Below are 26,138 nucleotides of genomic sequence, written 5' to 3'. Positions count from 1 at the left end.
CATTCCAGAGCCTCAGAAAGGTCGCAGCAAGGTCCTCGCCATGATCTCCCCAGGAGTCCTGGGGTGGGCGAGCGTCTCCTGATCCCACTCCTCACCCGCTGTGTCCCCTCTGCCCGCAGGCGCCATGGCCAGGCGGGATCTGTGCTTGGACCAGGCTGTGGTCCTCATCGAAGACGCCATCCAGGTGGGTGGGCCTGCGCTTGCCCTGGGGCTCATGGGGGCTGCCGGCCCCGCTGGCCCCTTCATCCTGCCGTCCTGGGGCCAGGCTGCGGTTGCTGGGCTGTGTGGTCATCATCCCCGTGCTGACCGGGATTTGGGGCTTGGTCCTCTCCAACCCTCCTTAGGAGACGTGTGCCAGGTGCCTTTCTGGGTCCCCGGTCACTCATTTCGCCGATTCACCATCTGCCCAGGGCCTGTCGTGTGCCGTACTGTTCTGGGTTTTTTAAAGATGTCCAGAGGTGGCACGACCTGCCTTCGCCTGCAGACGACTCCCCGGGTTAATCCGGGAGATAGACTGTGGAAGCCAGTGTTGCTCCATGTGGGGGATGAGGCTGGGGGCATCCTGCAGGGTGGCCCAGCTGAGGTGGGGTGGGGTCGGCCTTGCACAGACGTGAGGTGAGCCTCGCGGGCAGACTCGGCTGTGTGCACAGCTGTGCGTCCAGCAGGCCGGGGTCCGTCCACTGGCTGGCCCCGGGGTCCGGCCCCCGGGCGTTCTCCGTCTGCCAGGAAACCTCGGAGCTTGGGAGGATCTGACCTTGCTGGGCGGCCACGAGCCCCCAGTCCCCGTGGAGCCGACTCTGTGATCCCCGGGCCGTGTCCCCACCGTGGACGTGTTGTGGGGTGAGGGGCTGCCCTGCACGGGCTGTCTCGGCACCGAGGGGACCCTCACCGCCCCGTGTGACCCCCACTCCAGTATCGCTCCATCAACCACCGCATGGACGCCCGGTCGCTGTGGCTCTACAGGCGGTACTATTCCAGCACCAGCCAGTGGTAAGCGGGCACGTGCCCCACGGGGCTCCTGCGGCCGGCCCCGGGGGGGGTTTCGGGGGGCAGGCAGGCTCCCCTCCGTGGGGTGGACGAGGAGCCGCCGTCTCCCCTCCTTACCGGAGCAGAGGCAGAAAGGGCCCCTCTGTGGTGAGGGCTCCTTTCCAGACTCTTCCGGCCAGCCGTGGCACCTGAGTTTGGACCCGGTGTGTGTGGTCTGACCACACACGGGTGGCCCCGGAGCGGGAGGTGTGGGCCTCGGCCTTTGGACCCGCGGAGTCTGCCCTGCTGCCTTCCAGGCATCCGCCTGTTGGTCTGCTCTTTGGGCCCCCGAGCGTGGCTGGTTCGCGCCTTGGCAGTTTCGGTTCATTTTCCAGGATTCTGAGCTTCACCATTTTTTTGATCCTGGCTTTGGCCTTCGTTGAGACCCCTTCCTCGCTCACGCGCACCTCGGACGTGCGCTACCGCCCAGCCCCCTGGGAGGCGCCCTGCGGCCTGACCGAGGGCATCGAGGCGCTCTGCCTGCTGGTCTTCGCGGCCGACGTCTCCGTGAAGGTGAGGGGGCACCTCGCCCACCTTGCCCTCCCGCCCGGCCGCGGCTTCCCGGGTTCATTCTTCTCCCTCCCGGAGCCAGCCGCCTGTCCCCACCATGCACTTTGACCCGCAGGGCACAGACCTGCCTCTTGGACGGCACCCCTCCGGCCCCCGCCCAGACCGTTGATGGGGGTCGGCCGAGCCATGGCGGGTGCATGGCCTCGCGGGACCTGGGGAGGGCGCAGCTGAGGGTCCACAGTGCCACCCTGGGGAGAGACCCCTGCTGAACAAGAGGGCGCTGGAGGGGTCTTTCCACAGCCCTCACTGCCCCCACAGACCGAGGAGAAGCCCAGAGGGGCGGGGCCGGCGTGGGGGCGCTGCCACCCCCCCTCCGTGTGCCAGCCTGACTTCCGTGACCCGGATCCTTCCAGAAGCCGGGGGTGGGCCCTGACCTGACGAGCAAGCTGGGCTATGCCAGGGCGTCAGAGCCGCAGGGACTTGCCGCTGCTGGCCACGCCTCCCGTCACTTCTGATAAACAGCGGTGATGCTCCAGGGGCACGTCCAGGGCTGAGCCAGCTGGACCCTGCCTACGGGCCCTTCAGGGGGCGGTTCAGCTTCTGTGGTCTGACCCCGAGGGGCACGGGTGAGCCTCAGTGTGACCGAGAGCCCTGGACGGTGTCTTATTTCTCCTTTTTTAGCCTATAATGTGGTTAGGAGGTCTGGGGGTTTTAACCTGGAACTGAAACTGGTGAGTTTTCATTGGCCTTTTTTGAACAGCCGGTCCGTTTGGGAAGTCTCGGAAGGTGGGAGACGGCGTGGGTTTTATCTGCAAGCGGTGACCTCTGGGGGGCCAGTGATAGAAAGTTAGGTGCCGGCCACCCAGATGGCAAACCCACGCTCCCAGGGCCGCTGCTCTGGTTCCTGGTCTTTTCTGGAACAGTCCCCACGCACAAGCCGCAGTGGTGACTGGACAGGCAGGACAGCCGTAAGGACAGGCTGGAGCGGGTCAGAGCCGCGCCCGTGGTTACGAGCAGGCAGGGCGAGGCGTGTGGCCTCCCGCCTGCTCGGTGCCCAGCTTCCTGCTCCGAGTCACGTGGGGACCACGCGGCTGCCTGAGGCTGCCCAGCGCCCCTGCTTCCACATAGCGTAGGCCCCGCATCGCTGCCCCCGCTCAGCCGCCGTCTGCCTTGCAGAGCTACCTGATCGGGTGGGCCCAGTTCCGGAGGAACCCCTGGCTGCTGGCTTACCTCGTGGTGCTGGTCGTGTCTTTCCTGGACTGGATCGTGTCGCTGAGTCTCGTCTGCCAGGAGGTGGGTGGTCGGGCGGCTCTGAGGGGGGCAGGGAGCTCTGGAAGGGGGTGGGGGGTGCAGATGAACCGTGTGGGGTGCGGGGAAGAGCCGTGGGGCCTTGCGTCCCTCTGGCCCAGCTCTGCGCCATCCGGCCCACGTCAGTCACCCACAGGCCGGAGCCTTGTCCCCACCTTCAGTCCCAGGGAAGGCGTGAGGCCCTGGGGGCGAGTTCCAGGGTCCTGATCCCCCCTGCCATCAGCAGTCCTGCCCCCAGGCGCACTGCCTGCCTGGAACACTCAGAGGCACCGCCTGTGAGTCGATAGATCCGAGCTCGCAGGTGTCGGTTTGGGGGCGTCTGTAGCCCTCAGGGCTGGTTGGGGGCACAGAAGCCCCGTTAGGATTTACCGTAGGGGCTCAGACAGGGCTTGAGGAACCAAGAAAGCGAGAAGGGGACCGGCGACCCCAGCTCTGAAGGCAGCAGCCCCCCTGCCCAGGGGCAGGGGGAGTAAAGAAGAGACTGGGGCTGTGGCACTCGGTGGGGGGGGGCCCGCCTTCTGGGGGGTGCTGGTGCCTCCAAGAGGCACGGTGGTGACTTAGTGCTGGGGGGCTGGAGGCTGGTCCCGGGTGCTGCCAGTGGGAACGGCACGTGGACGGAGGCCAGCGGGCACCCCCACCCCTCCCGCCGCCCTCCCACCCAGTGGAGCAGCCGATGCGGGTGTCAGGGGTGGGTCCCCAGCTCACAGCAGGGCTGCAGGGTGGGGGGGCCACGGTTCCCCCTGAAGCCCCCCCCGTGCCTCCTCCATGTCCCTGCATGAGGACCCTCCCTGAGGAGCTGCCGCCCCCTCCCCACCAAGGAGAAGGCTCGCCCCCTCCCCAGACAGGGCAGAGGCCAGCCCAATCACTGCCGGCTCCATTTCTGAGCGATGGTCATTGTGTCCATCAAGTGTCACCGAACTTTCTGGGTGAGGGTCTTCGGTGAAATCAGGGAAGAGATAGGCACGAGGGCCCTTACAGTGCACACTGTCCATGTGACCAGCGGGGAGGACCGCGTGGCTTGTGTGCTGGGGGGCCGGGGACCCGAACTCACGCTTGCAGTCTCCCTGCCCCAGCCCCACATCCCTGGGTCTGTGTACACAGGGACCTTCACTCCTAAGGGGTCCAAGTCCGTGGCGATCTGCCTCTCTATTCCTGGAGTTTTGGGACAGTTGTTCATCCTGGACGTCCCTCGGGGGAGCCGACACAGACCTCCCTGTCCCCCTGGGTGGCAGCTCCCCAAGCCTGCCATAGTAACTGGAGCTCTGTGCCCTGCCCACCAGCCCCCAGTCCTCTTCACAGCTGTGGTTCAAAAACACCCTCCTCAGGGGTGGTCCTGGGAGAGGTGGGGGGGCAGGGGGCAGAGTCCACACCTGCCTGCCTGCCTGTCTGCTGAGGACAGCTGACTGCCTTGCTTGGGGAGGGGCTGGCGAGTCCCGCCAGGGGCCACATGGGGGCTGGCGCTGGGCTTTGCCAGTGGCCAGGGTGGGGATGTCCATAGTGTTGGCCCCGAGCATGACCCCCATCCCCATCCACCCAAGCTGCAGGGGGCAGGTGGCCAGCTGAGCAGAGGTGGGGGTGAGGGTGCCCGGCGTGGCTGCCAGCTGGAGGTGAGGGGTAGGTGCCCTGGGCTTCCAGGCGGCCGTGGAGGGCTTGGGCCGGGAGGGGAGGCCATCAGCTTTGTGTTTGTGAGACCAGCAGGTGCCTGCTAGGACATGTGTGGAGTTGACAGCTTGGGTTGTAGATTGAATGTGGAGGGGCCCTTAATACTGTAAGGACAGACCAGTTCCCTGGGCCATGAGGCCAGTGAGACGGGACGAGGGGCTCGGGGCATCCAGCACGTGGTCGGGCAGAGAGCGGGTGACCCAGGTGTCACGTGGGGGGAGGCGCCTGCCGGCCAGGCAGAACAGGAGGTGATCTTGGGCTCAGAGACTCAATGGTCACCGCGGGCCGGTCCAGAGCCCTTGGGCGGGAGGGTGGATTGGCTGGAACAGGAACAAGGAACAGATGAGCAGAGGGGAGCGTGGCTTTTTTGTTGTGAGTGGAAGGTATTGAAGCACGTGGTGTGTGTGTGCACGTAAGGACGGGGTAAGAGCTCTGGGGGGGCTCTGAGGGGCCAGGGTTCTGAGCACAGGGAGGCGGGCCCTCGGGTGTGACAGGAGGGGGAGAGGAAGGGGTGGGTGTTGGTGTGTGTGTGTGTGTGTTTGTGTGAGCGTGGAGGTATAGCGTGTGTGTTTGTGAGCATGGGGGTGCAGGTGTGTGTGTGTATGTGTGAGCGTGGAGGTATAGGGTGTGTGTGTGTGAGCGTGGAGGTGCAGGTGTGTGCGTGTATGTGTGTGAGCGTGGAGGTATAGCGTGTGTGTTTGTGAGCATGGGGGTGCAGGTGTGTGTGTGTGTGTGTGAGTGTGGAGGTATAGCGTGTGTGTTTGTGAGCATGGGGGTGCAGGCGTGTGTGTGTATGTGTGAGCGTGGAGGTATAGGGGGTGTGTGTGTGAGCATGGAGGTGCAGGTGTGTGCGTGTATGTGTGTGAGCGTGGAGGTCCAGAGTGTGTGTATGAGCATGGAGGTGCGGTGTGTGTGTGAGCGTGGTGTTGTGGGGTTCGTGCTCAGCTTCTGCCTGTCTGGTCTATGTGGGAGACTGTGACCCAGAGTGTATGAGGGGCTGGGGGCCACAGATTGAGGAGGCCTGGGACAGCCCTCGGAGGGCACGACAGCGGCTTCCCAGACAAGTCCAGGGGCGCCCTCCTTCTGTGAGAGCAGGGGTAGGGGGGCTGGGGAGACAGGCTGGTCACCCCCCGGCCCTGGTGCTGGCGCGTCTGGGGGCCTGGGGGCCCTGGGTTCCGACCTGGGCTTGGAGGGATGTGGAGGTCAAGGTCGGGCGAGCAGGCAGCCTGGGGACAGCCGGGGCCGGGGCCGTCCTCACAGAGCATCGGATCTCTGGGCCCTCCTGGGGGCCGTGCTCAGGGTCGCGGGTGCGGGTCTCTTGCAGCCCCTGCGGGTGCGCCGTCTGCTGCGCCCCTTCTTCCTGATGCAGAATTCCTCCATGATGAAGAAGACGCTCAAGTGCATCCGGCGCTCACTGCCGGAGATGGCCAGGTGGGCGCTGGGCCATGTGGGCCCTGGGTCAGGTGGGCCCTGGGTCAGGTGGGCGCTGGGGTCACGTGGGCCCTGGGGTCAGGTGGGCCCTGGGGTCAGGTGGGTGCTGGGGTCAGGTGGGCCCTGGGGTCACGTGGGCACTGGGGTCAGGTGGGCCCTGGGGTCAGGTGGGTGCTGGGTCAGGTGGGCGCTGGGTCAGGTGGGTGCTGGGTCAGGTGGGCGCTGGGGTCAGGTGGGCGCTGGGGTCAGGTGGGCCCTGGGGTCAGGTGGGCGCTGGGGTCAGGTGGGCCCTGGGTTCACGTGGGCGCTGGGGTCAGGTGGGCCCTGGGGTCAGGTGGGCGCTGGGTCAGGTGGGTGCTGGGGTCACGTGGGCACTGGGGTCAGGTGGGCCCTGGGGTCAGGTGGGCGCTGGGGTCAGGTGGGCCCTGGGGTCAGGTGGGCGCTGGGTCAGGTGGGCGCTGGGGGACAGGTGGGCGCTGGGGTCAGGTGGGCGCTGGGGTCAGGTGGGCCCTGGGTCAGGTGGGCGCTGGGTCAGGTGGGCACTGGGTCAGGTGGGCCCTGGGTCAGGTGGGCGCTGGGTCAGGTGGGCTGACAGGGCAGGGCGGGGATTTCTGCTACCTGCTGGGGGCTGCAGCTCACTTCCTCTGGCTGGGGAGGGGGCTGCTTGTGGGCTGGCAGGCATTTGGGGGTCTCTGTCTCGCACCTAAGGCAGCCCTCTTAACTGCCTTGCCTTGACCCCTGCCCCATGCTCCATCCTGCATATGCTTCCTGCCTTGGCTGCGACTGCTCACTTCCCTTCGTCCCTGGCCCCCCTGCCCCCTGCACCCCCACCCCCATGACTCATGTGGCTGACCCCTCACCGCTGGCCCAGGTTGATGCAGTGGCCTTTCTTCTCTGCGAGTCCCGGGGGTCCTTGGAGCTGTCTCTCTTGGGACAGGCTCGCTCGGGTTGCACGTCTCCTGCCAGAGGGCACGGAGCGGCTGAGCAGGTGGCGGGTAGCGGCAGGGAGCTCCCTGCTGGGCCGGGTCAGCGGAGCCGGGACCCCGTCTGCTAGCGCTGAGTGCCGATCTCCCCACCTTCCCCAGCGTCGGGCTGCTGCTGGCCGTCCACCTGTGTCTCTTCACCGTGTTTGGAATGCTGCTCTTCACCGGCGAGAAGGTACGGTGCTCTCCGCTCTGCGCCGCCAGGCAGCACCCTGCCCGGTCACCCACAGGCCGCCTCTGTCAGCCCCCCGGCTAGTTCTCGGTCGGCAGAGACAGGTCCCGTTAGGCTGCCTGCCCGCCTGGTACCAGGAAGTCCTCCTGCTGCGTCCTGCTGGGCATCCCTGCCCCCGGCCTCCAGGCTCCTGCTGCTCTCTCCGCGCCCTACTCTCCCCAGCCGTTCACGGACCCTCCTTCTCTGCACCCCGCATAGATGGAGGCCTCTCAGACTGGCCATCAGGGTGGCCCCTCTCAGCCCCTGCCTGTTTCTCCAGACGGGACTCCTTCCTGCCTGGACCCCTCCGCTCCCAGCCCCTCACTGCTTCCTGGCCCCCGGCAGCTTCTTGCTGGGTGGGGGTGTTGTCTGTGTTACTGTGTGTGTGTGCTGTGTGTGTGTTTCTGTCTGTGTGTGTGCACGCATGGGTGTGTGTGTGTGTGTGTGTGTGTGTGTGTGTGACTGTGTGCATATGCATGAGGGTGTCTGTGTGTGTGTGTGTGTGTGAGACTGTGTCTGTGCTGTGTGTGTGTGTGTGAGACTGTGTGTGTGTGTGTGAGACTGTGTCTGTGCTGTGTGTGTGTGTGTGTGTGTGAGACTGTGTGTGTGCTGTGTGTTTCTGTCTCTGTGTGTGCATGCATGAGGGTGTCTGTGTGTGTGTGTGTGTGTGTGTGTGTGTGTGTGACTGTGTGCATATGCATGAGGGTGTCTGTGTGTGTGTGTAAGTCTGGGTGGCGGGGGCAGCTAGGCTGGGAGGTGGGACCAGTAATGGTATCTCAGGACCCACGTTGTCTGTCCAGTGTCGCTGCTGTTTATGGAGCGCCCGATGCGTGGGATGGGCGAGGGTGCACCCCCGGGAATGGGGGGAGGAGTGGGCCTCTGACCTGGGAACACGAGGGTCCCGAGGTGTCCGTGGAGGGCTGACCCTCAGGTGGCAGCTAGGAGAGTGGCCTTGCAAGGCTTCCTGAGTGATGAGGTGGTTTTCTGTGCCTGGGCGGGCGCCTCCCGCCCACACTGTGTCCAGGGCACACGCACGGCCGGTGGAGTCTGGCTGGGAGCGGGCTGGCCGGCCCCCGCCGGGCCCTCTCGGCCCAGGCTGTGATGCTGCCCCCAGGCTGGTGAGAGCTGTTCACTGTGGCTCCAAGCAGGCCTGCCCCCGTGGCCGGTGTCCGTGTGGGGCGTCCCTGGACACTGGCTCTCGGCCCGAAGGTCCTGAGTGCGGTCTTCCCGGCCTGGAGCTCGGAGCCCCCTGGGGGAGGTGGAGAGATGGGCCCTGAGGTTGTGCAGCCGTGGTGGGAGGTCCGGGCGTGTTGGGTCTGGGGCCTGGGCTTTGCGGCCCGAGACCCGCTGGCTCCTCAGTGCTGCTGTGTCTGCTCCGCAGGACGCCGGGCAGGACCGGGAGCGGCTGACCTACTTCTTCAACCTGCCTGAGGCGCTGACCACCCTCCTGGTGCTGCTGACCACCGCCAACAATCCCGACGGTGCGGGGGCCGGGGGCAGGGCGGGGGCACGGGGCTAGAGCTGAGCCTGATGCTGGGCGTGGGGGCCCCCAGAGCCTCTTTGTCGAGAGCTGGTGATTAAAGGTGGAGCCCCCACCCCCTCTTCCCTCTTTCTTTTTTCTTGTGTTCCTTCTCTCCCCTGCTTCCACCCTCTTCCCCTTTCTTAGTTTTCTTTCTCTGTTCTTTCTCCTCTTCCCCTTGTTTTCTGAGTCCTGAGAAGCTAGAGGTACGCTCTTCTTTGTGGTGATGGACCGACCTGGGCTCAGTGGGCGCCTGGCGGCCTCCTCCTCTTTGAGGCCCAGCCCTGCCGTGTGTGAGGCCGCGGGGTCTCTGGTGGCTGTGACGTTGACTGGGTCAGGGTTGCTGATGGAGCCTCTGTTTGCTCGGGCCGGGCGTGTGGCCCAGAGGTGGGGGGGTTGCGGTTCTTGGGCTCAGCTGTGGCCTGGACAGCCTGGCTGGGGCCTTTCGTCTTGGGCTGGGGGTGGTCACCAACTATAGAGGCCTCCCAAGAGGTCAGCCACTGGCTTCCATACCTGGCGAGAGCTGTGCCCGGGACCTGAGCACTGCCCCCACGTGTCCTGTGCGTCCTCCGGCCACCGAGGGAGGGCTGGGCTTTGTCTGCAGGGAGTGCTCACACGGAGCATCCTCCGAAGGTAGCGAGTTCCCCGTCCCCACGGGTGTGCAAGCAGAGGTGTGAGGGGGCAGAATTTGGGCAAGAAGCCCTTCCAGGTCCACCGATACAGGGCCCTCCTTTCTGTTGAAAAGACAGTGATATAAGGCGATGAAGGGGATCAGCTGGACGTTGGGATTGTAAGTGTTTTATTTTCTCTGATTTCTTTCAGTGATGATTCCTGTGTATTCCAGGAACCGAGCCTACGCCATCTTCTTCATAGCCTACACCCTGATCGGTGAGTCTGGGCGGGTCTGCAGGGGTCACTGGGGCAAGCTTCTGGGTGTGTTCCCCAACCCTGTGGCCTCCCCTCTGTGTGACCACCGGTGGCCTGTCCTCAGTGCCTGCTGGGCAGGCCAGGTGGCGCCCCATCCGTACACGAGGGCCTCGGGTCCCTGCCCTGCTCACTCAGCCGGCTTGCTGCTGACGGGCTGGGCCCGTCTCGGCCCTCGGGGCCCCGGATGCTGCTGCTCCTCCAGACCCTGCCCCCTGCCCGCACGGTCCTCGCTGACCGTTTGGTCCCTGCTGACCATGGCCTTTCCTCTCCCAAGGGAGCTTGTTTCTGATGAACCTGATGACGGCCATCATCTACAACCAGTTCCGGGGCTACCTGATGGTGAGCTGAGCTGCCCCCCTGCCCGGCTGTGCCTGGAGCTGCCCCTGGAGGCCTGGCAGGGAGCTGGCCGGCGGGGTGGCCCTGGGGCTGGGTGGGAGGGCGGGGTCTGTGGTGGCCTCAGCACTGCCCCCGCCCCCCTTCTGCGGGTGAGGGGGACTGGGCCCATCTCCCCTCTCTGCCCCCCAGCGGGTGCTGGCCCCACAGCCATCCCTGGCCCCTTCCCTGCCCCGTCTCCTCTGGGGGAAACTGCAAGAAGACTGAAGCTCCCGGGGCAGTGACCACACCCCCCACCCCCACGTAGGTGGGCCAGGGACCCCAAGCCCACCGAGAAGGGATGCGTACCTTAGTGACTTTCACAGCGGCGGCTGCCGGCAGGGCCTGGCCCTTGTCGTATGTGACTGCCCCCCGCTGCCCACAGGGCGAGGGGCTGCTCCCTGGGCTGCGAGTGAGCCGGGGCTGTCTGGGGCGAGGGGCAGGGTGGCCAGGGACAGCGCTGGGCCAAGCCCCTCAGCCCCATCCCCTTTTCAGATGTCTCTCCAGACCTCACTGTTGCGGAGACGGCTGGGGACCCGGGCTGCCTACAAGGTCCTCTCGTCCGTGACAGCAGAGGGAGAAGCCCACCCCGAGCGGTGAGAGCGGGGGCTCCCGCCCCTCCCCCGAGGCTGCTCTGGGAGGGGTGTTCATGGGGGGTGTTTCCCCAGCTCCCTGCTGGCAGTGGGTCGCAAGGCTCCTTTGGAGTCGAGCGTCCCTGGGCGGGTTCCACGGTCCTGGTGTCCGAGTTAACTCATGTCCTGGTGACCCACTGGAGATCCTGGTTTGGCGGGGGCCACGCACTCCGGCCTGTCCCCAGGCGCCCTTCGCACACCCGAGCTGGGACTTGGGGTCCAGGATGAGAAAGGCCACTCTCCACGTCCACTCTGCGCCCCACTCTGTGACCGCTTGGAGGCAGTGTCACAGAGCAGCTCCGGTCCCCACCGCTCACTGGCCCCAGGCCTGTGGGTCGCACGCTCTAGCATCCTCAGCTGCTCCTCTCTAAGGCAGGATCATGGGGTCTTGGGATTTTGGAGACAGGAAGGCCATCAAGCGCTCCTTCCTGGGGAACCTGTCACTGCCCGGGTTGCCTGGGCCAGCAGTCAGGGCGCCTTAGGGTGCTGAGTTGGCTGGGCTCACTGAGGGCATCTTCCCCACAGACTTGGGGTGAAGCCCGAGGATTTCCTGCAAGTGCTCCAGAAGGTCCAGCTGGACAGTGACCATAGACAGGCCATCACGGAGGTACTGGTCCCCCCTCCCCCCCCACCCTGCCTGTGCCTCTGGGCTCCCCAGGTGACGTGGGTGTCGTTTCAGATCAGCCCGGCTGGCCTGGTCCTGACGGGCCTGGGGGCGGCCCCCTCCCTGCCCTCGGCCTGGCTGCCCGGCACACCTCTGCCTTCCTGTTTGCAGAAGCTGCGTTCCCGCAGTGGTGGCCTGCTGTCAACTGACGAGTTTCAGAAACTCTTCGACGAGTTTGATAAGAGGGTGATTAAAGAGGTAACTGTGGCCGGGCCAGGGGCACCTGTGGTTAGCGGGGAAGTCCTTGGTGTCTCTTGGCATTGATCACCTGGTTCACTTTTAGTGACTGGCGCTGGGACTCACCTTCCCAGGGATTCTGGCCCCTAGGGTGTTCGTGGGAGCAGAGCTGGTGTGGCTCTTGGAAACTGGGGAGATTTTGTGACCTCATGAAATTCCCAGACCACAGGGACTGTAGTCCTGACCCAGAGGAACTTCCCAGTTTTCTCCATTCTTCATGATAGACTTTTCTCCTCTTCTCACATGTCCTAACCCGGGAGGTTCCTGAGTTTGTCCAAAACCTTTGTCTGTTGGCCTTGACACTGATTTTTAAAGTTAGCAGGTGGGCTTCAGCATCCAGCTTAACACTGTGTCCACAGGACCCTGGCCCGCCTGCATTTTATGTGGCAGGTGTCTGGGAGGCAGCGCGGGAGGAGGTGCGGGGAGACAGCCGAGCTATTCCCAGGCAGACTGTGGGGCAGCGGAGGGGGCTGCCTCTCCAGCCACCTGGCCTTGACAGGGCTGAGCTGGGCTCGAGTGGGGATTGAAGAGGTGGAGTCCGTCGTCTCCTGTTGATCAGATCCCTCGCAGCTCAGTGTCACCGCTGAGTCAGTCAGCTCAGCTGCTGTAACAAGTATCACAGCCTGTGCGTGTGTGTGCGAAGTCTGGAGGTGCTTAAATACCAGGGCTTACTGTCTCCAGTTCTGGAGGCTGGAATCTGAGATCCAGGCATGGGCAGGGCTGGTTCCTCTCCTCGGTGTGTGGATGGCCGTATTCTCCCTGTGTCTTCATGTGGTTTTCCCTCTGTTGTGTGTCTGTCTCCTGATCTCCCCTTCATATAAGGGCAGCAGTTCCTGTGGGATTAGGACCCACCCCAGGGACCTCATTTTAACTTACTTGCCTCTTGAAAGACCCAGTTTCCAAATACAGTCACATCTGAGGTCCTGGGGATTAGGGTCTCAAAATAGAAATTTGCGGGGATGCACCTTAGCCCACAGGTGTCTTCTCCAGGTCTGTGGTCAACCTCCATGGCCTCAGGCCCCAGTCAGAGACAGTTTTCCCTGAGAACATGAGGCCTTTCCAGGTCCCCCGGAGGCAAGTCCTGTTTGGCCTGGAGCTGTGGGTGCTGTATCCTGGGCTCCTGGGTTGTCAGCAGCATCCTCATTGCAGGACCCATGGGGTACGGGAGATGGTTATAGGGACAGACAGGTGGACACTTGGTATGTTAACATACATTACACCATCTGTGTCCAGGTGCCTCGAAGGAAATAGTAAGTATGTGCCATCAGGTGCAGGTTTTATAGAAACTGTGACGATGGTTTTCAAAGGATAGTAAACCCGGAAATAACTTTCTAGATGATGGTCTTGGGGCAGGAAGTTTGCCAGGCCAGGAGGCAGCTCTTGGCAGTTGTTTTGATTTGCTGTGATCCAGCCCTTTTCTGGGTGCAGCCTGACCTGGGTGAGAAAATGTTGGGAAGGTGGGCGGGCTCCTTTCTCAGGGTTCGCTGGGCCATCCAGACCCTCCCTGGGCACTTGCCAGCTGGCCTGTAGGATGCTGCTAGGTCCAGGTCGTCCAGGACCACTCTCCCTTTGTCTTGAGTCAGGATCTGATATCAAAAGGAGGTGCTGTGGTTGTGTTGGTGGCACACGCAGGCCACGCCCCTCCTCTGACCACACCTTCCTCTGGCCACGCCCCTCCACCGACCACACCCTCTGCTGGCCACGCCCCTCCTCTGGCCTCACCCCTCTCAGACCACACCCTCCTCTGCCCACGCCCCTCTGGCCACACCTTTCCTACTGTGGTTCATGAGATGCTCTCTCTTTCCGTATGCTCTAGATCTAAAGTCCAGAACTATGATTTGAGGTGGGAGTTTGGGTCCTAGAAGCTTGGGGGGCTGTGATGTCCTTGTCTTGGTTTTATGATATCCTCCTTCCCCCCTCAGTGCTGACTGCAAGCCGGCAGGCAGGTGCTTCAAGGATTGTTAGCATATGAAGGCTTGTCCCAGGTCCCCTGACAGGCTGTGGTTTTAGAATCACCGCTGAAGAGAGGTGTTCTCTAGGTGGCTGATAGCAGGAAATCATGAGCCTTCATGAGAGACCTCCTATGTATGGTCACCTTCTGTCCATCAACCAGGCCTTGGTCCAGTGCGGGTCAGTTCGTGCTTATTGGCTGCAGAGAAGGTACCATGCCAGCTTCTGAAAGCCTGTTTCTCTTTTACTTTTTTTTGGCTGCGTCACACAGCATGTGGGATCTTAGTTCCCTGACCGGGGATTGAACCTGTGACCCCTACAGTGGAAACCCGGAGTCCTAACAACTGGACCATCAGGGAAGTCCCTGTTTTTCTTTTAGTAAGATGCTTTCGAGGTTAAAAACATAGTGGGCATTCATTATAGATAGTAGAGAAAAATAGAAAAACCCACCCAACTGTCCATCTTCCAGGAAATCATTTCACGGAAATCATTTCAAGGCTTGTTGTTTTTTAATAATGATGTGATATACGAATTCATTCCTCTTGTAATAATTTAACCTAACGGATAATGCTGACATCTCTTTTGGCCAATATATCAGTCTGGGTTCAGGCAGGAGACAGTAGAAGTTTAACATCGAAAAGTATTAACTGTGATAAAAGAGTCACTGTAACATATGGGGAAGCTCTGTGGTCCCCGAGGGTGGAGGAAGATGCCTGGGGAAGAACAGACCTGGGAGGGGACCCCTTCCCCAAGGCCAGGGTCCGGACGCCTTTGGAGAAGTTGTGGTACAGACCCCAGGGGGACAGAGATGTTTGCTGGTTTACCTGGGCTGGAGCTGGTCTGTGGTCACTAGGCAAGCAGGATACCACCATTTAGGGTGTAGCCGGCGCTGGCCATGAGCAGAGCATGTGGAGTGCAGAGGAAATTGGACACCGGGGCTGGCTGGCGGCCTCTGGGCACCAGTACCCACGTGGAGGATGTTCTTATGGGGTTAAGCTGTGGCTTCAGGTCACCGGGGAACCTTGCGTCTGAGTGTGGGGCTGGGTCAGAGCTCCACAGGTGTCCTTCCCCCACTTGAGGTATGGTTATTGTGACAGAGGAGCCAAGTGTTCAGTTTGATCAGATTTAAATTTGAATCAAGTGGCCATGGGCAGTGAGTGGCCCCCACGTGGGATGGCCCGTCTCGCGCTGCAATGACTGCTCTGCGCCTCTGTCCTGGTGCACAGGCGGGGGCCTCTCTGGGGGGAGCGGGCTGGTGTGGGTCCCTGGGGGGAGCGGGCTGGTGTGGGTCCCTGGAGGGAGCAGGTTGGTGTGGGTCCCTGGGGGGGGAGCGGGGTGGTGTGGGTCCCTGGGGGGAGCGGGCTGGTGTGGGTCCCTGGGGGGAGCGGGCTGGTGTGGGTCCCTGGGGGGGGAGCGGGCTGGTGTGGGTCCCTGGGGGGAGCAGGCTGGTGTGGGTCCCTGGAGGGAGCAGGTTGGTGTGGGTCCCTGGGAGGGGAGTGGGCTGGTGTGGGTCCCTGGGGGGAGCAGGTTGGTGTGGGTCCCTGGGGGGGGGAGCGGGCTGGTGTGGGTCCCTGGGGGGGAGCGGGTTGGTGTGGGTCCCTGGGAGGGAGCGGGTTGGTGTGGGTCCCTGGGGGGGAGCGGGCTGGTGTGGGTCCCTGGGGGGAGCAGGGTGGCATGGATTTCTGCCGAGGGGAGCAGGTTGACATGGGAGTGCAGGGTCTCACGGGCATCTTCACGGCATATTTGTTGCCCAGCTGCCCTCCTCTGATCAGGCTCCACTGCAGTCTGGTGACGGTGTGTGAGTTACCCCCGTTCTGTGCTAAGTTTTCATAGTTATTAGCAAGTAATTTATACGTATATTTTCACATGACACTTGGCATGCATTTAAGACGACTGCGTGCTTGTCCGTCTCGGGCTGCTTGCAGCATCAGTGCCCTTCTGGGTTGTTTCCACGTCTCTCGGTGTTAGACAACTGTGATGATCATCTTCATGCATAAAACTGACACCATGTTTGAGAAGTTTTCCTGAGGCTGGAGAGTCTGGGTTGGGAGGCGAGGTGGGAAGACTGAGTCCCAGGAGAAAGGGGTTGGGCGTCTCGGTCCCCCGTGGCCGAGGCCGGCTCCATCGTGTTTCTGAGTGTGCGTGTCCCGCCAGCACCCGCCGCGGCCTGAGTACCAGTCTCCGTTTCTGCGGAACACCCAGTTCATCTTCGGCCACCACTACTTTGACTACCTGGGCAACCTCATGGCCCTCGGAAACCTCGTGACCATCTGCGTGAGTGCGGGTTTGCCCTGGCGTCGCTGCCCGCCGGCTCTCTCACCGGCCCCCGGGCCGAGCCGCTGACCGCTCTGGCTCCGCAGGTGTTCCTGGTGTTGGACGCACACGTGCTGCCCAAGGACCGCGACGACTTCGTGCTGGGGGTGAGCTCTGCAGCCGCGGGGCTGTCATCCAGGGTGATGGGGCGTGAGGGGGCAGAGGGCACAGCCTCCCCACCTCGGGCCTGGGTCCCTGGGAGGCAGGGCCATCCTGGTGCTTCACAGCGGAGTCTGTGGAGTAGGGAGATGTAGGGCCTGGGGGTCGAGGGCCTGTCCGATGGCCGGGGGAGCCGGGATTGGGGGGTACAGGGGTGCCAGTTGTGGTTGAAGCTGTGCCTGGGGTACAGGTCCCCCGAGGAGAGGATGTGGACCAAGAAGGGGGTGCTGAAATGCCCGCGTCTGGGGGTAGGGGGCTCGGGAAGAGCTGCCCAGAGGGGTGTGAGGAGCAGCAGAGAAGTGGGAGGGGAGGGTGACGTGGCCCCAGCGTGGGAGGGGGTGTCTGTGCGCCATGGGTTTCACCATGTGCAGCAGGGCGGGACCCACGGGGCCCAGTGGACAGAGGCGCATGGATCTCGTTGGCCCCACTGTGGGCAGGGGACGTTGGGGAGCCGGGCGGGACCTGTGGGGCCCTGTGGACAGAGGCGCATGGATCTCGTTGGTCCCGTTGTGGGCGGGGGATGTTGGGGGAGGTCGGGGAGCCGGGCGGGACCCACGGGGCCCTGTGGACAGAGGTGCATGGATCTCGTTGGTCCCGTTGTGGGCAAGGGACGTTGGGGAGCCGGGCGGCACCCACGGGTGGCACGGGGACTGAACGCTGGGCATGCTCCTCCCTTTCAGATTCTCAACTGCATCTTCATCCTGTACTACTTGCTGGAGATGGTGCTCAAGGTGTTTTCTCTGGGCCCGCGGGGCTACCTGTCCTACCCCAGCAATGTGTTCGACGGGCTCCTCACCATCGTCCTGCTGGTAAAGTCTGAGACAGCTGAGGCACAGCCTCGGGTGGGCGGTGTGCACTTCACCTGTGCACAGGGTCTCTCCGCTGCCCCTGGACCCCAGGGGGCCGCAGGGCCTGGGGCTCCCGCCTCCGGTGACAAAGGGGCTGGCTCCCCCAGGCTCAGCTGCCTGGTGGGGGGCTACAGGAGGCTGGTTTCCGCTGCCTCTGTGGGTCGTCGGGGCTGGGGCAGGGTGAGGGCAGACTGCCTCTCCTGACACCCCAGGGACGCCTGCAAGGAACCTGCAGACCCAGCCAGCCAGCCCAGCCCCACCAAGGACAGTGGGGCCTTGGCGTGCGTGAGGGACGGGCAGGGTCTTAGGCACTGGGGGTCTTGGGAAGTGTTTCCCCAGATCCTGGGGGAGTGAGGGGTCACTCCTGGTGTGCACGTCACAATAGTGATATTAGTGTGATATGTACTCGGGTTTGACGGATCAGAGCCGTGGGCCGCCAGCAGCAGCAGGGAGGCAGCTGAGAGGAGGGCCTTCCGGTCCATCCTCGACCACAGTTTCTCCCGAGCCCGGAACTCCGAGGCCCTGTCCCAGCCCTGCCCTCCGCACGTGCAGCCCCACTCCCGAGGCCAGGGCATCCTTCTCAGCAGCGGGACGTCCCCACGTGGCACCAGCTGAGGGGGCAGGACCAGCTGTGGTTTCTCCCCAGATCCCCTTGGGGCCCGCGTGTTAAGAGCCACCAGTGGGCCTGCCGTAGCGAGCCTTCTTCTCTTTTGTGATTAAAGGTTTTGGAGATCTCCACTCTGGCTGTGTACGGCTTCCCACACCGGGGCTGGTATGTGTCACGGAGAACCCGGGAAGGCCTGGCTAGCACCCTGGGGAAGGGTGTGTGTCCGGCCTCCAGCCGCTGGTGCGGGCTGCTCTAGGGCTGAAGGCCAGACTCTCAGGCGAGTGGCCATAGCTCCTGCCCCGCCGAGGCCTGTGGGGTCAGGCGCCTTCTCTGCTCTTGGGGACTCTGCCTTAAAGGCCTTGTGGCCGCCTTCAGGACGATCGTGTTCCCAGAGCTGGGGTGGGAGGCTCTGGAGGTGCCCCTGCGATGGGATCTGAGGCCCAGGTGTGCCAGGGGCTGGAAGCAGGGAGGCCCCTGCCATCACTTCCCAGCCTGGGCGCCAGTTCACCTCCGCATAGACGTCAGGGTGGCTCAGGGCTCACTGAACTCACGCTGCCCCCAGTTCTGGCCACGTGGAGGTATGGACATTTGGCCAGGGGTCCCAGGGCGCCTTGCGGTGTGGCGTGTGGCAGCCTTGGGGGTCTTGCTGCCCAAAGCACAGCAGCCCTGGTGAACTCACGTGCTGACCTCGCTCCCTCAGGGGGCCCTGGCCTCGGTCCGTCGGCTGGGCTGCCTTCGTCTTCGTGGAGCGGTTTGGGAGTTGTCTGACGAGGATGGGCTGGATGAGTCCTGCCCCCTGGGGTATCGGGAGGGGTCTGTGTTGAGGAGGACGGAGGCGGGGGCAGTGGAGCCTCGGGGCCCGCCTGGCAGCTGTGGGGCCCGCTCTCCGTGTTTTTCACGCGTGTTGAAAACCCACAGGGCGCTTCTGGTGGGAGGTGGTGAGGGGTGCGTCCTGGGTGAGAATGGGTTACATTTAAATAGAAACGAGAGCACAGTAAGCCCTATGAGGGACACGTGGGGGACAGGGTCACAGCCAGGGGCAAGGACGTCTCTGCCAGCTCTGCTGGGACTGGAGCTGGGCGTCTGAAGCCCCAGGATTCTCCCGTGGGAGATGGGGTCATGTAGCCCTGCACCACGCGGGGGCTGTGCCCTGGGAGGTGTTGCTATGAGCGCCTGGGTCGTGGGCGTGGGCGGCTCAGGCTCTGCCCTCCCGTCTCCACGGAGCTCTTCCGGTCGGCGGCGCCTGTGGGGCGACTTCCGGGCACCCCTGGTGGCTCTCTCTGCGTCTCTGTCTCTGGACCACGCGTCTCTTGGCGTCTCCTCGCCGGCCAACCCGTGTCTGCGTGTCTCTGCAGGAAGCCGGCGATGCTGGGCCTGCTGTCGCTGTGGGACATGACGCGGCTGGTGAACGTGCTCATCGTCTTCCGCTTCCTGCGCATCATCCCCAGCATGAAGGTACCGCCCGCGCCTGCCGGGCCTCCCTCCGGGTGCGGGCGCGCCTGAGGGCCAGGGACCGGCTGAGCACCGTGCCACCAATACCTGGGGTCCCTCTGCATGCGCCCCAGCCTTGCATCTTGGCTGGGCGATGCTGGAGGCGGTTGGGAGCATAAGGGCATCCAGCCCAGATGGCAACGGGCTATGGGTGGGACCTGGGGGAGGTCTCGTGCTCCTTGGGGTCCCTGGCCTTTGTGGGGAGCCAGTGTGCCCCCAGGCATCCTGAGTTTCTGAATGGCCTTGGCACGGGCTGCCGGCGGCTACTGGTGCCCCCTCCGAGGACCCCCAGTGCAGGAGTGGAGTGGCCTGTGACCACCGTCTCTGAGCCCTGGTTTCTCATAATGTTCCCACCAGGAGTAGTCCCAATTTTGGGTTGGGGGGTGGTCTGGGTGTGCAAGCCCAGCCCCTGCCCTGCACGGTGTGGGGGTGTCTCTCCTGTCTGCTTTCCTGAGCACTTCTCAGGAGAAAAGAACCCGAGGACACCTACGTGCCCCCTTTCTGAGTGTCCAGGTCCTTCCCCTGTGTGTGTCCTGCCGAGTTGTGCACCTCGCCTTGCCGGGGGGGACCCATCGTCACCCAGCGCTACTTCCCATCTGAATGGGGTCCTGGGTGCAGAGGACTGTGGCCCTGAGCCCTCCATACGTACACACACCTGTGTGACCCTACACATGCAGTGCACACCGGCATGTGATCACACACACCCAGAGCACACAGAAAATCATACACGTGTATGTATAATCATACCCCCGTATAATCACACACATTGTCTCACATACACACACATACGCATGCACACACCAACAGATGCATTTGCGTGTAACTGCACAATTATACACACATGTATGTAGCCACACACATACACATAATCATACAGTTGGGCACAATACAAGCACAAGTGTATATATAGACGTGTGTGTGCTCATACACACATACATGATCATCTATTCACATGCATGTACACATGTGCATATAATCACATGTGCCCACACGTATAGCGGAGTTCCCGCCTGCTAGCGTCCAGTGCTATTTCTCCTGACTTACCAAGTGGGGAAACTGGCTGCTTGGAAAGCTGGTCTCTGGGGCTTAGATTCACATGTACCATGGTCCCCGGCTGGGTCTCTGCGGCCCCATACCGCAAACCCCGTCACCCAGGGCTGACTGGCCGTCTCCAGGTTGGCCTTTCTCCAGAGCCTCCAGACCCGCTTTTGTGGGCTGGTGGGCGGTGTGGGCCGAGGCCCTGCACATCATGGCTTCACCAGCAGTCGTGGAGGTGTCTGCACATGTCGGTGTGTGTGTGGGGGGGTGGGCGGGTGTGTGTAGTTGTGAGAGAGTGAGGGTCGGTATGGGTGTAGGTATGGGTGAGGCGGGTGTGCATGTGTGTACAGGGGAGGTGTGTGTGGGTGCATGTGCAGGTGTGTGTACAGGGGAGGTGGATGTGCATGTGTGCAGGTGATGTGTGTGTGCAGGTGTGTGTACAGGTGATGTGTGTGTGTGCAGGTGATGTGTGTGTGCAGGTGTGTGTACAGGTAATGTGTGGGTGTGCATGTGTGCAGGTGATGTGTGGGTGTGTGTGCAGATGCATGTACAGGTGAGGTGGGTCACCCGCTCTCTTGCCGTCTCAGCTGATGTCCCTGGTGGCCAGCACCATCCTGGACCTGATCAAGAACATGCGGGCCTTCGGCGGGATCCTGGTGGTGAGTCTGGCTGTCCGCGCTGGCCTCTCGGGGGAGTGAGGCTGGGCCACCGGGCGGGCAGCCGGAGCTCCGTGTGAAGTGGCGGCCTTCAGAAGGAGGGTCTCTGCATTCGGGTGGCAGTGGGTGACTGAGGCCCCGGAAGCCAAGGGCGGGGCGGGACACTGGAGAGAGGAGCTGGGGTGGTCTGGTGGGAGGCACGGCCTGACCACACCGCCTTCCTGGGCCAGAGAGCCTCTTGGTCACTTCCGAATCCCTCGTGTGTCCTGGGCTCTGGGCCACACTGAGAAGATGAAAAACGTTAGAGGTACCAGGGGCCCCCGAGGGCCACAGAGGCCCCAGAGTGGTCAGCCATCCTTGCTTGAGGATTTGGGGAACTCACAGCCACTTTTGCTGAGTCTCGATGTCCCCTACCCTGGGCCAGGCCGCCTGCCCCCGCCACGTGGCCCCGCCGGAGCTGGGCCTTGAGCAGGGGTCCCGGGTGCTGCTCCAGGCACGAGGCCTCGCAGGAAAGAGAGAGGGTGATGAAGCCCTGCTGTTGTGGATGCCAGGGGGCTCCATGGGGCCTGGGGCTGTCATGGGATGCTCAGGGGACCTGCTTCATGCACTGCCCACAGGCCCCAATCTGCCTCGTGGAGGAAGCAGGCCCGGAGAGGGGCTGGGTTAGTCTGGGGGTGCGCCTCATCCTCTGCCCGCCCCAGGCACATTAGCAATGGGTCAGGGGCAGCCGGCAGCCCCTTCTCTGACTGTGGCACACAGCTGCCCAGGGGTGCACCTTGGATGCCTGCTGATGAATGTGGGGAGGGCGGTGGGCTTCTCCCAGATGGACGTGGCCGCTCCCAGCCCTCTTCCTGGGACCTTCTGCAGCCCCTGCTGCCCAGCTTTCTGTGGGGCCCACCTCCTGCCGCACCTGCCCTGGAGGAGGGCTCACAGCCCCAGTTCTCCCCCCGGGCCCCCGTGTGTCCCCAGGGCTTCCCCCTGGGACACATTGGTGGCCAGGAGGGGTGCTTGGGAGCAGAGTCCCTGTGTCCCCTGGGAGGAACCCCTGCTGGCACGCGGCCCCTAGCAGGCCCTGCTTGGCTGTGTGGGGTCCCCCCACAGGCATGCGATACCGACGGCCCGCCTGCCTCCCCAGGTCATCTACTACGTCTTTGCCATCATCGGCATCAGCCTGTTCCGGGGTGTCGTTGTGGCTCCTAGAAACAGCAGGTGAGCTGGGTTCTGGGGGTGTAGGGGGAGTGCCTCCGGGGATGCTGGAGCTGGGGTAAGGCCTCGGAGGTGGTGTGGGGTCAGCTCCCCAGGAGGGACCTCCTGGGTCCTCTTTCTTCCTTGGTCTCCCTGCCTCTTCCCCTCCCCACCCCTGCTCTAGCAGCCCTCTCTACAATCTGCACTGAGGGTGATCCCTGACCCCATGCCCCTTTATGGACCTGCAGCCCATGCCGCTTGCTGCAAAAGGGGTGTCCAGGGCTCGGCCTAAACTGTGTGGCCCTCCCCCGGCCGGCCTCTGCCCATGTGTCCACAGCACTGGCCTCGCTACCCTTGGAACCTCTTCAGTTGGAGGGAATGTCCTCTTTGTCCCCCTTTCTCAAGGGCCCGCTGGGTCCATGTGGAGCAGGGGCTGAGGCGGGGCTGGGCACCCGACGTGTGTGCCACCATGGCCCCCACACTGACCAGGTTGTGCCTTCCCACCCCTCCCGGCAGCCTGGCCTCTGACAATGATTCCGCGCCCTGCGGGAGCTTCGAACAGCTAGAGTACTGGCCCAACAACTTTGACGACTTTGCAGTGAGTCCCGCGCCCCCTGCCCCTCGTACCCCACCCGCCGCCCCTGTTCCCTGCGGCATCCTGGAAGCCCCGTCTGCCCCCCGCAGGCTGCCCTGGTCACTCTGTGGGACGTGATGATTGTGAACAACTGGCAGGTGTTCCTGGATGCCTTCCGGCGCTACGCGGGCCCGTGAGTGACCCGGCCTGGCCGCCCTGACCGCGGCTCTGCGCGGGGTGCGCGTCTGGGTCTTACCTCCTGGGGTCTTACCTCCTGGGGCGTGTGGGGCAGCAGGTGGCTTCTGGGGGGCCTGTGACCTGGGGTGAAGGGGCTCAGCCCGGCGCGCTCAGACGGCCCCGGTGCTGGGCTGGGTCTGAGCCCCAGCCCCGCGCTTCCCGGCTGACTGCCCCTAAAGGCCGGGCTGGGCCAGCCTGGGGCTCGGGCGGAAGCAGCCATGTGGAGCAGGGAGAGCGGGGTCCAGAAGAGGGCTGCGCTGGGCTCACGGGCGCCCCCGGCCCCCACAGGTGGTCAGAGGTCTACTTTGTGCTGTGGTGGCTGGTGTCGTCCGTCATCTGGGTCAACCTGTTTCTGGCTCTGATTTTGGAGGTAGCGGACACCCCGGCCCAGGCTCTTCTCAGTTGGCGTTTCTAACTTGCTGAGGTGGGGTCCACCTGGAACTTGGTCGAAGAGCCTGTGCTAGGTTCCCATGGCCCTGGGGTGCGGCTCTGCCCTCCCTCGGGGCAGCTCGTCCTGAAGGCTCCTGACCTTTGACCTGTGGGGTGGGGCTGGAGGAGGGCCTTCAGGGAACGGCTTCTGTAGGGGATGGGGGTCTTGTCGGGCCTCGGTCCGTGTCCAGGGGGAGCTTCTCTGCCAGGTCGGCACGGGAGGGGTCCACGCAGGGCCTGGGCCTACCCTCCACCCGTCCCTCCCTCCCTCCTGCCAGAACTTCCTTCACAAGTGGGACCGCCGCAGCCACTTGCAGTCCCTCACGGAGGAGCTGGAGGACACCTCTGAGATGACCGAGGAGCTCCCTTTCAGGTGCGTGGGGGTGGGCGGGGGGAGAGGGAGCGGGGGCGTGGGGGTCGGAGGCGGGGCTGAGAGGGGGCGGGGTGGGGGGGCGGGGCGAGATGGAGGGCGGGGCGTGGGGGCCAGAGGCGAGGCCGAGAGGGAGGGCGGGCCGAGAGGGAGGGAGGGGCATGGGGTCGGAGGCGGGGCCGGGAGGGGCGGGGCGGGAGGCGGGGCGAGGGGGAGGGCGGGGCGAGGGGGTCGGGGGCGGGGTGAGAGGGAGGGCGGGGCGAGAGGGAGGGCGGCAGTGGGCAGGCGCTCCTCTTGGGACTTTGCGGGCTGCCTCTGCTCCTGCCGCGAGGCTAAGTTCCTCTCACCAGGAGCTTACGCAGGGAATAAGGGAAACCTCGGCCCCTCCTCCCCATGGTAACCTGGAACTTGTTCCTCCGCTGGCTCAGAGAGGCGGCCGCACCGCCCTCCCCGAACGTCTGTGTGTGTCGCAACTGCACAAAGTGGGCTTCTCCCGGCCTCTGAGGGACTCCCCGTAAACACCTCAGAGGTGGACCCGAGCTCCCTGCGGGTGGTTCCGCGTAGCTCCTGGTCCTGATAAGCCCTGACGAGGCTTCTCCGTCAGCCCTGCGCACCTGCTCCCCTGCAGGCGCCCAGGGCGCCCCATGCATCGCCTCCCCCGTTCCGCAGGGCCGTCCTGGAGGAGCCCACGGAGGAGGAGCTGGTGGAGAAGCTGAGCCGCCACCCGCACCTGCAGCTGTGCAGGTGACGTCCGGACGCTTTCCGGCTGCGGCGGCCGGCGGCCAGGCGGCCTCGGGAGGAGAAGGCCGCGGCCCAGAGGAGGGGCCTTCCCCTTGGGCAGACCCGCTGTGCGGACCGAGGCTGGACAGGCGCAGGCCCTGCTTCGCAGCCGAACAGGACCACTCCGCAAGCCCCTCGGGCGCTGTTCGCGCCACTTCCCTTTATGAGCTGCTTCCGAGGGACTTCCTTTTCTAAATACAGCGGGGACCACTGATACGTGTGAAAGGAGACGCAGCGGCCTTTGCCTCGGGCCCTGCCTTTTCCGTGGTGCCTTCGCTGCTGGTGGCCTTCAGGGACCAGGGGCCCCCGCAAGGCCCACACTGGCCGACTGGCAGCTTTCCGGGGCATTAAGCTTGGGATCCTGGTTTTACACAAGAATCTGGACTGTTGTTTTATTATTTTATGGCTCGTGTGAGTGTGATCGAGTGTGTTTCTTTCTGGGTGAAAATGCCAGTCATCCTTGTCAGTAGGCCTCAGGAAGCGTGACATTGTTGCCTACTGGAACCAGACTGCTTCTGTGGCGTGGGGCTGCCAGGGCTCAGCCAGTCGGAAACCAGTGCTGTGGCTGGACCAGTCCTCACGGTTCTTACTGTGTTTGCAAGAAGCCTTTCAGTAAAGGCCATCAGGAAACTTTGAAAAAATAAAGATTTATTACCTACAAGACCTGGAAATTGCCTAGTGCACCTGGGCCCATACAGTGAGGTCACAGGTAGAGAGAGACCGTGGGCCTGGGGTTCTGCTTTTATTGGAATTGAGGGTTTCAGGGGACTCACTCTTGGTTGGTGGATTTAAAACTTAAGAGCAGGAATTTAAAGTGAAGGAAGAAAAAAAGTGGCCCAAATGGTCAGTTACCAAAATCACAGATGTCTAAAACAAATCTCAGAGCAGAAAGGTGGGCAGTGTGTTTGAGATACTCTGTTTGAAGTGGATGCCTCTGCAATCAAAGCTTAAGAGAACTATTGCCCGGGCTTTTGCTACCCCAGGTATGGTTGTATAGGTTGTACACTGCGCAAGAGTACCCAGCTACAAAGGTGTGTCCTGGCATTGGCTGTCTACCCCGTAAGAGGAACCCTCCCTCTAATTTGCATAAAGACACATAAAAGTCAGAGATGGCCCTACTTTGTGTGTGCTCACGGTGTGTGACGGGACTGTGGGGAGGAGGAGGGGAAAGTGAGCAGTGTGCGCCGGCCACGTTGCCACTTGGCCCATCGTAGATCCGGATTGATAAATGGGATGCTCATTTCAAGGGCCACCTCCAGTAGTTGGTTGGTGGTAGCTCCCAGAAGGTCTGTTGAGAAGGATTGGAATCTTTCTGGGAAGGAGTGCTGGGATCTATTAGTGATGTCTGCCATGAGCCCCAGAGAGGAAACCAGGGCATGGATGCTGACTCCACTGCAGGAAGGGATCCCAGTCTTCCCCAGCTTGTCTGGGAAATGGGATGAGAGGAAAGTTCAGCTAAAAAAAAGAAACCTCTAAAATGTCTGCAAACCCCAGTGCTTGAGGTATTCTAACTCCTGGTAGTGTTTTGCGTATTCAACTGCATTGTGGTTCCTGACCCCAGAGTTTATCTGAAATTTTGGGTATTCATCTGATGCTCCTCAGGTTTGGGGGACCTTTGGGGGTAGTGAGGTCTCTCCCAGGCTTGCTCCTCGTGCAGTCTGCCTTCCTGGAAGGCTGGTTTTGGGGTGGGGAGACCTTTGCGGAGCAGCGGTTTAGAAGTCATACCCAGCTTGGTCAGCTGCCCTATTTGCTGGCTGTATTTCCACCCCACCTCAAGGTCTGAGCGCCATCTAGTGGTGGATTCAGGTTCAGTCGACGGTCAGCTTGACACCGTGATCCCTGGCTTAACCAGGTGGCGCAGCAGTAAAGAATCCATCTGCCAATGCTGGCTTTGATTCCTGGGTTGGGAAGATCCCCTGGAGGAGGGAACGGCAACCCACTCCAGTATTCTTGCCTGGAGAATCCCTTGGACAGAGGCGCCTGGCAAGCTAAAGTCAGGCTAGAGTCAGACATGACTGA

The 26,138-nt window shown here is 63.0% G+C and overlaps 1 protein-coding gene across 5 annotated transcripts in view; it reads left to right on the top strand.

Moving 5' to 3' along the window:
• TPCN2 (two pore segment channel 2) overlaps positions 1-24,780 on the top strand; it is a 29,058-nt gene extending 4,278 nt beyond the window's left edge. For 3 of the 5 annotated variants that reach the window (XM_043924405.1, XM_043924421.1, XM_043924430.1), the window contains 24 exons: positions 120-184; positions 914-990; positions 1,362-1,539; positions 2,713-2,829; positions 5,831-5,937; positions 7,023-7,095; positions 8,513-8,612; positions 9,473-9,538; positions 9,852-9,916; positions 10,445-10,545; positions 11,107-11,188; positions 11,357-11,443; positions 15,587-15,706; positions 15,793-15,852; positions 16,585-16,713; positions 17,475-17,524; positions 18,715-18,814; positions 20,476-20,547; positions 21,680-21,753; positions 22,246-22,327; positions 22,414-22,496; positions 22,829-22,910; positions 23,248-23,342; positions 24,009-24,780. In XM_043924405.1, the coding sequence (XP_043780340.1) occupies positions 120-184; positions 914-990; positions 1,362-1,539; positions 2,713-2,829; positions 5,831-5,937; positions 7,023-7,095; positions 8,513-8,612; positions 9,473-9,538; positions 9,852-9,916; positions 10,445-10,545; positions 11,107-11,188; positions 11,357-11,443; positions 15,587-15,706; positions 15,793-15,852; positions 16,585-16,713; positions 17,475-17,524; positions 18,715-18,814; positions 20,476-20,547; positions 21,680-21,753; positions 22,246-22,327; positions 22,414-22,496; positions 22,829-22,910; positions 23,248-23,342; positions 24,009-24,087 (2,144 nt within the window). In that variant the 3' untranslated portion in view covers positions 24,088-24,780. Of the gene's footprint in view, positions 1-119; positions 185-913; positions 991-1,361; positions 1,540-2,712; positions 2,830-5,830; positions 5,938-7,022; positions 7,096-8,512; positions 8,613-9,472; positions 9,539-9,851; positions 9,917-10,444; positions 10,546-11,106; positions 11,189-11,356; positions 11,444-15,586; positions 15,707-15,792; positions 15,853-16,584; positions 16,714-17,474; positions 17,525-18,714; positions 18,815-20,475; positions 20,548-21,679; positions 21,754-22,245; positions 22,328-22,413; positions 22,541-22,828; positions 22,911-23,247; positions 23,343-24,008 lie in introns of those variants that run through there. The other 2 variants (XR_006345064.1, XM_043924414.1) reach the window with 2 other exon arrangements.
• The last annotated feature ends 1,358 nt before the right edge of the window (positions 24,781-26,138 follow it).

The sequence above is a fragment of the Cervus elaphus genome, chromosome 2 (genome assembly GCF_910594005.1).
Source record: "Cervus elaphus chromosome 2, mCerEla1.1, whole genome shotgun sequence".
In the NCBI taxonomy this organism is placed as follows: Eukaryota; Metazoa; Chordata; class Mammalia; order Artiodactyla; family Cervidae; genus Cervus; species Cervus elaphus.
This window is presented reverse-complemented; position numbering and strand designations above follow the sequence as displayed.